This window comes from Mastigoproctus giganteus, chromosome 11 (assembly GCF_048544385.1).
Source record: "Mastigoproctus giganteus isolate SK-2022 chromosome 11, ASM4854438v1, whole genome shotgun sequence".
Taxonomy (NCBI): domain Eukaryota; kingdom Metazoa; phylum Arthropoda; class Arachnida; order Uropygi; family Thelyphonidae; genus Mastigoproctus; species Mastigoproctus giganteus.
Window position 1 is genome coordinate 137,863,748 of NC_143585.1, and position 15,903 is coordinate 137,879,650.

General features: G+C 38.0%; 1 protein-coding gene across 1 annotated transcript in view; it reads right to left on the bottom strand.

Annotated features, from left to right (window-relative positions):
• The window catches only part of LOC150078465 (solute carrier family 71 member 1), a 172,666-nt gene that overhangs the window by 83,005 nt on the left and 73,758 nt on the right, over nt 1-15,903 (bottom strand). The window contains exon 5 of the mRNA XM_090385072.1: nt 5,857-5,971. Coding sequence (XP_090241198.1) covers nt 5,857-5,971 — 115 coding nt within the window. The remainder of the gene's footprint in view (nt 1-5,856; nt 5,972-15,903) is intronic.

Consider the following 15,903-nt stretch of genomic DNA (forward strand, 5'->3'; position numbering starts at 1 on the left):
GTTAGGCAGGCGAAGGCAGATTACGAGAGATCCTTGGCAAGGGATGCGAAGAAAAACAGCAAAGAGTTCTTTACTTATGTAAACTCTAGAAGGAAGGGGATGAATCAGATTGGTCCACTTGAGATCGATGGGTCAACTGTTGATGACCCTGCTCGGGTAGCTAACAAACTAAATGAATATTTTGCATCGACATTCACACATGAGGAGTTATTCAGAGAGGGGAATGCCAGAGGTGTATTCAACTCTAGCAGTAAGCTAGAGAATCTTGTAATAACTGAGAGCAAAGTGGAGGAGAAATTGTTGAAGATAAACACAAGAAAGGCACCTGGGGTGGATGGGATCTATCCAGTTATATTAAAGGAGGCAGCAAAGGAGGTAAGCAAACCCTTAGCCATAATTATGAGAGCTTCCTTGGACTCAGGGGAGGTACCCATTGACTGGAGATGTGCAAATGTGACCCCAATTCACAAAGGGGGATCAAAGGCTGACACAAGTAATTATAGACCTGTGAGTTTAACTTCTGTTCCCGGAAAATTAATGGAGGCACTGGTGAAAGAAGCACTGCAGGATCATCTAGACAAGACTTCAGTTATAGCTAGGACACAGCATGGTTTTGTTAAGGGGAAGTCTTGCCTGACCAATTTGATTGGATACTATGATGCAGTCACAAAAGAACTGGATGCAGGGAATAACTTTGATATTATATACTTGGATCTTAGAAAGGCTTTTGATACTGTTGCACATGGAAGACTGCTGCACAAATTGGAGCAGTGTGGCATTGGAGGCAAGTTGCTGCTATGGATAAAGGGGTGGTTGAGGGGGAGAAGACAGAGAGTGGTAATCAATGGACACTGCTCATCGTGGACTAATGTTATTAGTGGAGTCCCTCAGGGTTCAGTATTGGGGCCTTTATTGTTTTCTGTATTTATAAATGATATTGATGATGGTATATCAGGCTTAATGTCCAAGTTTGCAGATGATACAAAGGTTGGCAGGGTTGTCAAGGACACTACTGACACTATGCTGCTGCAACAGGATTTGGAAAGGTTGAGCAGATGGGCTTCGAGGTGGCAAATGAAGTTTAACATTGACAAATGTAAAGTACTACATATGGGAAACAGCAACCCCAGAGCAACGTATCAACTCTGTGGTACTACACTGACAGTGGTAGAGAATGAAAGGGACCTGGGGGTGGTGGTGCAGGCAGATATGAAGTTCTCTGAGCAGTGCAGACGAGCTGCAAGAGTAGCTCATGGTGTATTGTCAATGATATATAGAAATTTTTCTAGCAGGGATAAGGAGGTGATTATTCCCTTGTATAAGGCAATGGTCAGGCCACACCTAGAGTACTGTATACAGGCCTGGAGGCCTCATTTCAGGAAGGATGTAGAGCTGCTGGAACGAGTACAGAGAAGGGCAACTAGATTGGTGAATGGGACAAAGGGGTTCTCTTACGAAGAAAGGCTTAAGTTTTGCAAATTACAGTGTCTGGAAACTAGGCACCAGCGGGGTGATCTGATAGAGGTGTACAAAGCCTTGAATGGTTTGAGCATGCTCAATGCTGATGGGATTCTTCCTCTAGCTCAGAAAAATCACCTGAGAGGGCATAAATTCAAATTGAGGAAAGACAGATGTAGGATAGATGTGCGGAAATTTGCCTTTAGCCAGCGGGTGGTTGGTGGGTGGAACAGACTTCCATCCCTTGTCGTGGAAGTTGATAGCCTAAATAAGTTTAAGGCTCAGCTGGACAGGTATTTCGAACGAACAGAGGGGTGAAGTGGAAGTGGTTATTTTTATTTATTTATGTTACTTTTTTTTTTTTTTTTTTTTTTTTTGGCTGATGCTGCATAAGCTTGCTTTCTTGCATCAAATGCCTCTACTAATGCTAATGCTATTGTTTGACAACCTGCTGTCCGTAGACAAGTTTCATAAGCTCCAATCTCTGTTTTTCCCTGAGATTTTATATTTGTATCACTGCCCCTTCCCTGGTTCTTTTTTCACTTAGGGAGAAAAATCTTCCTTATGTATTTCCTTTATTCAACCTTTTCAGTGCCTTATACCTCAAGCAGATCTCCCCTTAAATGTGAAACTATGCAGTCCATCCCTTCTTAGAAGTTCTTCGTAAACATTCACTAATTTGTACTCATCACTAATCTAGTCATTCCTCTTTTGATCCTCTCCAGATCTGAATATCATCATCTTATACAGAGGGATAAGGGTATCCAATGACATCCTTCACCCTACTAGTAAAGATTCTATAAATCATGGACAGGACATCACATGCCTTCCTATCTGCATGGAAAATTTCATGACAGGGTGAGCAGGAACCTGTCTTTCATTTTGAGTCAATTTTAGCTATTCACCCCCCACTTGGTTTATACTTGACCCCAGGATTTCTATTTCGCCAAATGCATAACCTTACATTTAGAAGTAATAAAAGTTAGTTGCCATTTTCAGAGCATCTATTGGGATGATGAGTTTCACTTGTCATACATTTCCTTTATGAATGATATCCACAGAGAGAGGGGGTAGGTGGTCATATTACTTGTCAAAAGTAGCCTGTGCTCAACAGAGCAATCTCAAATTCAGAACTATGCATGCAAGCATTAAGTCTGTGTGGCATGAGATACTAGGAAGCAAATGAAAAATGAAAATGATGTTAGGTTACAGATAAGAAGCGTGAAGAGTATGAGAACCTCTAAAAGCAGAGCAAATTGGAGAGTAAATGCAAGTGGCTTGTTATGAGAAATTTCAATCTGCACCTTACTGATTAAGGCAATTTCAATGGAAACTCGCAATGGGGGGTCAGAATTTTTAATTCAACAAAAAGAAATCCACAGTGCAAAGTTTAAAATCTGATGATGACAGAAAAAGTCACCCCTAACTAACATTAAACACTACAATTAACCAATGTTAATAACAAGTCAATTTGTAAAACTGGAAGGAGTGCAGCCCACTCATATTCACACCCTGATAAAAAAAAATAATTAATTCTGAAAAATAAATATAAATTCAAAAATATGCAGTGGTAAAAAAAATTAAACTTTATTAACACCCTAAGCACCACATAATCCTCTTGCCAAAAGATATATAAATTATGGCATTGCACTATGAGGACTATCTGCAATGGAGTACTTTCATTCCATGGTTTCATATTTTTTAACTATTCCTTTTGTAAGGGCAGATCCTTTGCTTTAAATCATCAGTTTAGAGATGGTGGATTTTGTGCAAGAGCTCTAGTAAAGTGTTCAGAACAGTATATAAGAATGTAGCCCTTAGAATGAGTATGTTGAAGAAAAGTTGATTTGTTTCCAGATTGCTTCATTCTTTCAATAGTAGACCAAACTCTTTCAAATATCCCTCGAGCAGTACAAGAATTCTTATAACCACAGCAATTTATAACAGACACAATATTCACTTTTAAGAAAGTGACTATTTATTTTGGTGTTTTTCTTTTTTTAAGTTAGGATGGTCCCAAGCTAGACTATAGCAAACCTACCACATGTATAAGTACATTACTGTACCCAGTCAGGCATGTTATGTCTAGTATGCTGCACCATAGCTGACTACTGTCCATACACAGTAAACAAGTCATACATAAGTTAGTTCCAGTCCATATTCAGTATATAAAATTATAAATAAGTTAGTTCCAGTTATTAAAACTAAGAGACCTTCTTAATTAGAGGTTCATGCAATCAAGCAGTATATGAACATCTTTTACTAGTCTGCATACAGCAGTGATCTGCATCCATTTTAAACCCATGTAGCAGATTCAGCAAAATAAACTGAATACACAAGTTATCTAAGAATAATCTATTCAATGCACAATGAATGCAAATTGGCAAAGAATCATAGCCCAATTTGTTTTCCAATTCATCGACCATACCATGTCTTCTTGCCTTATGTACAGTATTAGGAACTGCAGCACTTAAACTCAGTAAATCAACGAAATAGGATTGTAGCATTTTATCCACCATGATACACATGCACAATTCTATACCTGTATAGAATTGTGCTGACCACTAAAAGTCATGGGTAGCAAACCATCTGCTGCTGTTCTGAAATTATGCAATTTCAGTGACAAAATGAGTTAGCAATTTAATTTAAAATAACTTCCTTTCATGTTTCTTCAAGATTTGTTTTAATTTCTCAAGTTAGTGATAATAGAAGTCAATACTGCAAGTGTGAAATTGCAATTCTAACAATTCAACACACTGCAAATTCAGATTTTTTTTTTTGCCTAATTGCTCCAGAATTTTTAGAATTTATCTCTTCTCAACACTATTATTAAGAATACATAATTACAGTTAGATGATAAAAACAATTTATATGTACACTGAGGAGCCAAAACATTATGACCAGCAAGTAGTTATACATATCAAAGCAACTACAGGTGAACTACAACATGTGCATGGGTCGGGACACGGTATAAAAAACACCTGATACTGAGCTCTGCTAATCAGTGTTTCTCTATTGTTCTTCAGATGGGAAAGGTAGCGGACTTAAGTGAGTCTGACAAAGGCCAAATTGTAATGGCCAGACGACTGGGTCAGAGCATATCCGAAATGGCATGGATGGTGGGGTGTTCACGGTCGGCCGTGGTTAGTATCTATAGAAAGTGGTCTGAGGAGGGAAAACTCATGAACCACCAATGAGGTGTTGAATGACCATGGATCATTGATGCTCGAGGTGAGTGAAGGCTCTCCCGGATGGTATGCGGCAACAGAAGGTAGACTGTAGTGTCACTCGCCAGTAATTGGAATGCTGGCAATGGGAGTAATGTGTCACAACACACAGTACATCGAACCCTGCTGAAAATGGGGCTATGTAGCCGCACGCCACTCCGAGTGCCCATGCTAACCACGGTTCACTGGTGACAGCACCTACAATGGGCAAGCGAGCATCAAAACTGGACCCTGAGTGATTGGAAGAAAGTTGTCTGGTCCGATGAATCGCATTTCCGGTTGCACCATGTGGACGGCCGGGTACATGTGCGTCACTTAGCTGGGGAAGTGATGGTGCCTGGATGCACCGTGGGACAAAAACAAGCCAGTGGCAGCGGTGTCATGCTTTGGGCGACATTCTGCTGGGATACCCCAGGTCTAGTCATCCATATGCCAGGCACTCTGATGTCTACCACCTACCTAAACATCACTGCTGATCGAGTACACCCTTTCATGGCAATGATCTTCCCCTCTGGCGGTGCCGTCTTTCAGCAGGATAATACGCCATGCCACACCACCCAGATTGTTCGAGACTGGTTTGCAGAACATGAGAAAGACTTCCAGGTATTGCCCTCCCCTCCAAATTTCCCAGACATCAATCCCATCGAACATCTGTGGTTTGTGTTGGAACAGCAACTCCAATCTGCAGCATCTCAACCATGGACCTTACAGGAGTTAAAGGATCTGCTGGTTATATGTTGGTACCAAATACCACAAGACACATTTAGAAATCTTGTAGCGTCCATGCCTCGCTGCGTACGAGCAGGACCAACATCATATTAGGTAAGTGGTCATAATGTTTTGGCTCATTGGTGTATATTGGGTGACTACAAGTCGATGCAAAATAACGTAGAATTCTCAATTCATGATCCAAACTGCATTAAAAAATTGAGAATAGTTTTCTAAGAGGTCATAAAAACTAAGCTATTATATGCATGAAAATGTATTTAATAAGGAGCATAATATATAGGAAAGTAACTGTTGCTCATTTTTCTAAGTTGAGAAAATTCAAGGCAATAAAAAACAAGAGATTGTGTTTCTAATATCATTTTATGAAATAACATCCTGAAAAACTTAACCAACAATCTGCTTTTTTTGAATAACTACTAATGAAAATGTATTTATTACTAACCAGGCCATATGCTGCACTCCTATCTTGCTCTTCTGTAACATCTGCTACATAAGCAAACACAACAGAAAAAGTAACTGCAAATACTCCTGATATAGATATCATGGCAAAGTACCACCTACATATAAAACAAATTTAAAAAATGAAATACATCATAACATATATAGTACCAAATAATAATGTAGTACCTTATAATCCATTATAATTATATAAGAGGAAAAAGAAAAAAAAATGGATATCACTGCATAGCTAAACTGTTAATGAGAAAATTTGTACATTTTAATATTTGGACTGATGATATTTTTAATCAAAAAAGTTTAAATATATTACTTATGGAGTAAGGATAAAAAGATTATTAGTGTTACTACAGATCATCTGCACCTCAGACTATATTGCTGCAATCTGTTATGTGTGTAGAAGAGCATGTTCGGGGGCTAAATATGCACACACTGTGCAGACTGAAAAAAACCAAGAATAACTCAATGGTGAACCTCTCTCCATAACTGAAGAGGACTTTATGAATCCTTCCCATGTACACAGGAAACAGGTATAGCCCTCTCCTTTATTAAAATGTTTCTTTTGCACACATTGTGCAGACTGAAGAAACCAAGAATAACTCAAGGGTGAATCTTTCTCTCTCTCTCTCTCTCTCTCTCTCTCTCTCTCTCTCTCTCTCTCTCTCTCTCTCTCTCTTCCCTCTCCCCCTTTAGATCAACTGACTAACAACAACTGAAGAGGCCTTTATGAATTCTTCCCAGTTTCTAAAATTATTCTAGCACCGACCTTTCCAAACACAGGAAAATTCACTATACTGTACAGAGGAAACAGGTATAGCCCTCTCCTTCATTTAAATGTTTATTTTTTTTCTTTTTTTTTTTTTCTTCTTTCTTTAAAATAAGTACAACTTTTTAAGTGATGATAACAAATATAATAAAATTACAAAGAGGGAAAATATACAAAAATTTCAGTGCATCAGTATAGGATTCAATTTGTTACAGTAACAATTTATAATAATTCAAGAAAAGAATCATTCTTATTATAAATTAATTATAAAATATATTGAATCAATACCCATTTTACAAACAGTGAAGGGAAAAATATTCACTAACATTAATGATTCAATTTTCATTTAATTCAAATTAAAATTAATTCACCTTAAAGAAGTTATATGAATGTGATTATTAATTCAATTTTAATTTAATCTGAATTAAAATTCACTTAACTTTAAACTAATAAATCTAACTTCTACTAGCATTGCCAATATTATTACATAGCAAAATATTTATTTTTTATTCATTTCAACAAATGCCTTTTCATCTTTTAAAACTGGGGCCAGCAAACATTTTTCACCATACAGAAAAGCAAAAGTTTCAAAGTCAACCTATCACAAATATGTATGTTTTATTTATTTCCATGTGCCAAACTCAACCAAAATTTTTTTCAGATTGACTGATCACTCATGACCTACCATTTGCCATCTCAGTTTTAAAATACTGTATTCAGAATTAAAAATTAGGCTTTTTTTTTGGATGACCCACCACTATTTGAAAGTAAAATGATAAATTATAAATATCAATCTCAATAAAATTATTTGTCAATAATGTACTGAAGACTTACTTCCACCACCCTTAACCCAAGAAGAGGCACAGCAGAAAAGATATACAGTAAGTCGGGTGGGGTTTATACATTGCTTGACTTACTACACTTTTTCTGTCATGCACCTTTTTCTAATTATATTTGTTACTCCACTCCAAAATAATTTAACTGTTTATTGAAATAAATGAACTAAATTTGTCTTTATTTTATTTCTTGTGATGAATGAAATACAAAGGAACGAATTTTATACATACTTTATTAAGCTAATTTCTTCTATTAAATTCAAGTTCAAATTCACCACTTCAGTAATCTTCCTTTCTTAGATCTATGTTATGACTACTTTTAAATACATTACCTTTTTCAATTTCACTCTGAAATTTTCTTCATCTGTCTTTAAATCCTTCACCCTGACAATATAAATTCATCACCTGTCACTTATTTTGAATGGTCTGGGTTTAAACTAGGTCAGGAGGAACCCTCAAACTTCCTTCTCAATCCATGCTGTAGCCAGCCTATATAAAATGGCACACCATGACCAAAATGGCAGTGGGTGCGAGAGTACATGTGAATAGGCAAAGTTTTTACGGCTCCAGCAAATAGAGAAGTTTTTGCTTTTTTATTGACTTAAATTGGCATATTAATTTAATTTTTTAAAGTTGCTTTATATTCCTAATAACAATATTTTAGTTTAAATTGAATTTAGATAGTGATTTTGTGGGTTATTACTTAGTATTGGTAAGGGTATCAAATCCACGTGTGGACAGGTTTTGCAGCTCCCGCGAACGAAACTTTTAATTATATATAGCCACTTTATTGACTTAATTGTTAGATTAAATTATTTTCTATAAGTAGCTTATAGACCTAGTCAAGCTTCGTGGTTTATTTTGAATTTAGATAGCACGATTTGGAAAGTAAATAATATCTCGTTTCCGTAGATTACCGTTCATAACTTGCCGTCATTGTTATACGATACAATGTGTGCTAGCCTAAGGTTTAATGGAAAACTAGATAGTGAGTATAGTAGTATCAATTAATCAGTAAAATTTATTAATCTTATTAAATTTCATTGTCAATTGAATTGTACTTTTTTAACTAAATAAATATAGCGACCTAGTTATTAGAAGCGTGGTGTCGTGAATTGATACATATAAGTTAACAGGGGATAAGAAAGTCATATAACGTAACTCAGAGATAATATTCGATACCGAAATACATATATATAGTGTTATAACTGCATTGGGATATAGGTTTAGGGTTATATTTTGTATTGGAATTTTATTGAACTTGAATAGAAATCATGACTCAGACCAGAGCAGCAAAGCAAAAAGCTCAAATTAGTGGAAGTGCTGTGGCTCAGGGAAGAACTGAGTGGGGCAGTTGTCCTCTGAATCACAGTCTATTGAAATGCACTGCTTGTTTGACGTTTGTGGAGCAATCAGAAATGGGACGTGATATTGCCCCTTGGCAATATCACGAATGTCTTTGTGTGTGTGCGATGTAAGGAGTGCGAGGAAATCAGGCATCAACTTGGCATTGTTAGCTTATATGAGGACTTGAAGGACAGGGTGGATGCCCTCGAAGGATTTAAATTGAGGGGCCCCATCAAGCTCTCAACTTGAATTGAACTTGCCAATGCCAGAGCTTGCACTTGAACATCACGCAACACAGTGGCAACCCCCAAGGCAGAATGTGCTAGTCCCAAAGGAAGTAGTTGTTGTAGGCGACTCTACTGTCTGGGAAACGGGGAACATATTGTGCAAAAAGGATAGATGGAACAAGACCAGCGTATGTCTGCCAGGGGCAAAGGTTGATGACGTTGCAGGGCAGATATCATCCTTTAAGGGCACAAAGGGTGACACTGTTGTACATGTTGGCACTAATGATATTAAGAGTAGGAGACCAGCAGAATTACTTAACAAGTACAAGACAATGCTGCAAAAAAGCCGTGAGTTAGGGTTGAATTTGAAAGTGTCTGCAATTCTGCCCAGACACGATAGGAAGGAGTATATGATGAGAGCCTTGTTGAGCGATTCTGCCCTGGAGAAATTGGGCAAGGCTTAAGGGGGGGGGGGGGGGGTAGAATTTTTCTCAGCCTGGTCTGTGCTTGTTAACAGGAGAGACTGCTTCTACAGGGATGGGATACACTTAAATAGAAAGGGTGCAAGAATATCTGCTGATGCTATCGAGGCAGAGTTAGGTGGGACGGAAAACTACTAGCTTGGGGGGAATACACGGACTAATAGATTAACAGTAGCCGCTGGCAGAGGTAAAAGTAATTCTTGCACTACTTCTATTGAAATGCAATTGAGTAGCAGCCTGGAAAGCAAGGAAATCGGAATTTCCAGGACTGCTGGGAGTCACAGTGGAACAAGTAAATACATGGACTGTGTTAGGGTAACTAAGAGTAGAAACAGGTGCATGTATACTTGTATGTACACCAGTGCTTGGAGTATAGTTAATAAATATGATGAGTTTGAAGTGCTAGTCAAGACATCAAAGGCAGATATTGTTAGGATATCAGAGACATGGTGTCACAAAGACATAAGCAGTGCAGAACTGGAATTTGGGGAGTACAATGTGTACAGAAAGGATAGACAGGACAGAAAGGGAGGGGGGATTATGCTGTTAGTTAAGAAACACACAAAATCTGAGGAATTGCATCCAGTTGATGTTGGTGCCCAATGCAATGTTGAGTCTGTTTGGTGTGACATAAGCACTGGGAAAGGAAAAATGAGAGTAGGTGTGTGTTATAGGCCAAATGAATCTGATGAGTATAATGAGCAATTGTGCAGAGAAATAGTGGGCCAATAAATCAGTGTCTTATAATGGGGGATTTTAATTTCCCAGCGATTGACTGGAATTTGTGGGTTGGTCACTAGAAAGGTTTTTGTGGATTTATTGGATGATTGTTTTCTACAGCAGCATGTTCGGGAGGCAACTAGAGGGAGTAATACTCTTGATCTGATTATCAGTAGTGATTCTTCATGCATCAAGAATCTGCAGATAAAGGAACCACTAGGTGGCAGTGATCACAGTGTGCTGAAGTGGGATTTACTCAAAGAGGTAACTACCATCAAAGGGTAAAGGGAAGCGTTTTTGCTTTCGTAAAGGTGACTACGGTGGTCTGAGACAGTATTTAAATTCTATACGGTGGAACCAACTGATGATGTTACCAACAGCAAATTCAAAATAGGAAGCATTCAAAGAATTGATCTTGGAATGCTACTAGGCTTTTCATACCAACAAAGAAATATTGTTAAAGATTTAGGCTTAAATGGATGTCGGATGAACTAATTAGACATGTGACAGAGAAGAAAAATGCATGGGATACATATACATTTACATGTGACACAGAAGCCTATGATAGGTATAAGCTGGCCTGTAACCAAGTTACAAAGGAGGTTAGGCAGGCGAAGGCAGATTACGAGAAATCTTTGGCAAAGGATGCAAAGAAAAACAGCAAAGAGTTCTTTACTTATGTAAACTCTAGAAGGAAGGGGATGAATCAGATTGGTCCACTTGATATCGATGGTTCAACTGTTGATGATCTTGCTCAGGTAGCTAACAAACTAAAAGAATATTTTGCATTGACATTCACATGTGAGGAGTTATTCTGGAAGGGGAATGCTAGAGGTGTATTCAACTCTGGCAGTAAGCTAGATAATCTTGTAATAACTAAGAGTAAAGTGGAGAATAAATTGTTGAAGATAAACGTAAGAAAGGCACGTGGGTTGGATGGAATCTATCCAGTTATATTAAAGGAGGCAGCAAAGGAAGCAAACCCTTAGCCATGATTATAAGAGCTTCCCTGGACTCAAGGGAATGGACTGGAGATGTGCAAATGTGACCCCAATCCATAAAGGAGGATCAAAGGGAGACACAGGTAATTATAAACCTGTTAGTTTAACTTCTGTTCCAGGGAAATTAATGGAGGCACTGGTTAAAGAAGCATTGCAGGATCATCTAGACAAGACTTCAGTTATAGCTCAGACACAGCATGGGTTTGTTAAGGGGAAGTAGAAACAGTACGTCTATGAGACATCGAGTGGAGAGACTCTGTTAGAGACGAGTCATTAATTAACGTAACTCCCTCTTCTGAATGGAATCTAGAAGCCTGAGAGAGGTTTTGGGGGCACTGCACCAGATGTGGGAACAATATTCCATGGTGGGGCAGATTTGCGATTTGTACAGAGTAAACAGCTGTTTGGAAGAAATATTTGTAATGTGCTTGTGCTAAGAGAGATTAGAAATCAAGGTAATCCATAAATAAGAAATATCATCTTTCCTAGAAATCGGAGTGTCACCAAAGATAAGCATAGGAGCTGAAGAATCCTTTTTGTGGGATATAAGACAAGACTGAGTGTTAGAAGAATTGAAATTAAGTTATCTTTGCCCCACTGGAGAATTACCTGGAGATCGGCATTTAAGGAATTGGTAGCAGATATTCGAGAAGTTGAAGCTGTTTGAGCAGGACAAGGTTTCTCAAACTATAGCGGAATGCAATGTGCTATTATCAGCAAAACAATGGATAGGATTTCCAGCCAATGGAAGAAGGTCATTAATATACAAGAGGAAACGAGTGGGAGAAAGAACAGAACCTTGGGAGGCACCAGCATTAGTGGAGAAGTTAGAAGACAGAGAGCCACCTACCATCACCCTCAGTGATCGGTCAGAGAGAAAACTGGATAACCAATTACAAAAAACAGTTGGAAAACCATAAAATGGAAGCTTGTTTAGAAGACCTTTATGCCAAACATGATAGAAAGCCTTGGAGATGTCAAGAGCAACTGCTTGGGTTTCACTGAATTTGTCCATAAATGGGTAACATAAGCCAGAATATCACCAGTGGATCGACACTGACGGAATCCATACTGGCGATCGTTGATCGGAAGAATTCTAGGTAGTTTAAGAGTTGGCGGTTAATTGATTTCTCCATTACTTTAGAAAGAGTAGAAGTAATTGCAATGGGCCGATAATTGGATGGAAGGGATTTGTCACCCTTTTTAGGAACTGGCTGAATATGAGCAAATTTCCAAGCAGAAGAAAAAACACCTTTGGAATAAGAAAGTGAAAAAAGGAGGCGAGGCAAGGCACAGGAGTAATTTCAGGAGCAGGGGTTTTGAGAACAAGTGGGGAAATACCATCAGGCCCTGGAGCATTCTTAGCATCAAGATTTGTCAAAATCCTTCTGACATCCTTTTGACGGAAGACCACACAGGAGGCATTGAATGGAGCGTTTGGGAATGGTGGGAGGTGTTTTACCAAGATCATTAATACAAGAGTTGGAAGAAAAATGGGATGCTATCGGGTCAGTTTTATCCTTGGCTGAAGTGACAATTGAACCATCTGGTTTTGACAGAGGTGAGAGCAGAGATGGGAAACATTTGGCAAGAGACCAGAATGCTCGGCTACCATTAGGGCAAGAAGCAAGTTTTCTACTCTTTATGCTGATGCAGATGCCTTTCATATATTGATAATGAAGAATATTGATGTACGCTCTCTCTATACCTTGGTTGATTAGGGAATTGATTACTGCTTGTTTTGTGACTGAGTTAAATGCTTTTTCATAGTCGATGAAGGCTATTCAATAATGGAAGATTGTATTCATTGTGCCGCATTAAGTATTGTGCCTATTCTTCTTTAAAGTATCTTTGTGAAAACCTTGTAGATGCCTGGCAACAGGCTTATTGGTTGGTAGTTTTTAAATCTTCCTTGTCACCTTTTTTGTGCAGTAGGATGGCTTTTGCATTTTTTTCATGCTACAGGTACTTTGTTAAGTATAGGGCATTTTGAAAATAGTTCGGCCAGAGCTTTACATCCTTGCTGGCCTCCAGCTTTCAACATTTCAACAGTGACTTTATATCAGGTGCTGCTGTTTTGCCATTTTTCACTGATTGTATAGCATCTTCTACTTCTACCAAAATTTCTGGCACAGCTTCTGCATCCAGTGCTGGATACAGTTGTCCTTTATCCTTATAAAGATTTAAATAAAATTCTTCCACTCATTTAAGCATTTTAGTTGTTCTTTTTTTTTATTGTTGTGCCATCCTCAAGCTTCAAAGCAGACATTTGGCTCTTGGGTTTAACCATTTATCATTTTGCTTTCTTTAGCCCTTCTAGTGTTCTTCTGAGGAGATAAAGGTTGAACTTGGGCATTTATTCTTTTATACACTTTCTTATGGTCTTACACATTTCTACATATTCTACCTTGTTTCTTATGTTACCACTTTGCTTCATTTCTTGTCTTTTTTTCATCATGGAAATTGTTTCCTTTGAAACTAGTTGGTTTTTCTTGTTTTACAGTAGGTGAAAGGGCATAGGCAGTGACTACGATAGTCTCAATGACGTTATCATTATCGGTTGAAATATCTGTGGTCTTGCAGTACAGGAAAACGATTGGACAGTTCTAGTTCAAGGTTCTGTAGATTTTTCAATAATTGGTTAATGTTGATTTTCTTCACTTTAGTTGACTTGACCAATTTCTTTTGTTCTTGCTCTCAGTAACCAATGGTTGCTTCCAACATAAAAATGGTTCAAAACTGAGCAGTCAGTCAGTTATGTTATGTTATTTTGGTTTTTTGGAGCATTAGCAACTAAGGCCATATTGCTCCGGGGATATGCGGTGGTCATTCCATGACCTTTCCGCATCCTCCGTATTTGGTGATCACGGGCTCGAACCCCGGTCTAATCAAGAAGCGTGTGCTACGCACTGCTGCTCTTGAGCAGTCAGTGAATACCGTTCTATTGTTTATCAGTATAAACTCAATTTCACTACTAGTATTTCCAAGAGGGCTCTTCCACTGGTATTTCCAAGAGGGCCCTTCCGCATCCATTTTTGTTGGGCATTTTTCTTGAAGAATGAGTTCATGAATAACAAAATTTTGTTTCTCTGCAAATTCAATTAGCAGACTACCTTTATCATCTCTTTTTCCTTTTCCATATGGGCCAACAAATCTTACCAATTCTCACATTGAAATCTCCCATTACAATTTTATAGTGATGGTACTCATCCTGCTTGAAAAGGCACAATAAAAAAAAAAAAGAAGAGGTAAACTGCAGCCATTATCAATCCACTGCAGGATGGAGGCATCCTCAACAATTCATGTTGAGGGAAATGGACAGTAATCTATCACACTGTGACAGATTATGGTTCATTAAGTCTGCCATAAAGTGCTATTAAGCCATGGCACTACAAAGTAACACACAAAAAAAAAAAAAATAAATAATAATAATAATAATAATAAATAATAAATAAAAATACCTTTTTGTATTTATTACTAATTTATATTTATTTGGTTTATTGATTCATATATATTTTGTATTTGTAACTTATGTAATGATGAGTAAATGTTATGTAATGTAATTGTATTCATAAGTAAATAAAGTGACATGCTAGTCTAAAACTGGCTCTCATTGTTTACATATAGTATGTTTTCATCACTATTATTTGATGATAAACTTGAATGATTAGGCAGATCTTTACCTGAATTAAATATTGTAAAAAGCAGTTATCTAACAGGGAAAATAAATTATTTTGGTAGTGCTAGTTTAAATCACTTGCAGCTGCTGCTGTTTAATATATAGGGAGAGTATAATAATGAGAAAGGATTATGAAAACTATCATGGATCGATGCCTTATCGCAGTGGGAGTGTTTGCACGTCAAGGAAGCTGAGAACTGTGCCACTGAGAGCGTATACCCCTATCATGGTCACCCATAATGGACAGATTAAAGCTAAGACACCAGACTAAATTGCTCCAAAATCTGCAAACCTGAACCGGATTAGTGCCAGATTATGGTCCATTCCTCAACGTGGCTTCACAACAAAATAAACGGCCCTCATTTCCCAGGGGCCTGCAAGCTACTACTTACGGCATTGGGAAGACCAGCTCAATGGCAGAGGTTGCTAAGAATCACTGGATTCAATCAGGTTGCCTTTGGACTTTAGATATTGGAACGCTTAACATTCAGTCTAGGAGTACAGACTCACACTTAAGAGAACTATTACAAGAGCTGAAAAACATCAGTTGGAACATCATCAGTTTATGTGAGATTTGAAGAAAAGGTTAAGATTTCATCAAACTAGAAGATGGACATTAGCTACTAAAAGGGAACAAATAATGGATGGAATTGTGGAATTGGGTTCCCGATCAACAAAAGATTAACAGATTCAACCTTAAAAGGTAGAAAGTATTACCAAAAGAATTGCTTGCTGTGCTATTAAGCTAAATATTGCTATTCTCTTCAAATTATTCAAGCTTATGCTGCTACAAGTAGCCATAGTGATGATGAAATTGAAGAATTTTATGAAGGTGTACTGCACCTTTACAGCCTCCATAGCCAAGTGGTCAGGAGCGAGAGTGCAGCAGCACGCGCTCTTTGAGTAGGCCATGGTTCATGCCCCTGACTGCTAAATATGGTTGACCTGCCAACCCGCATTGGTTGCACATGTCAA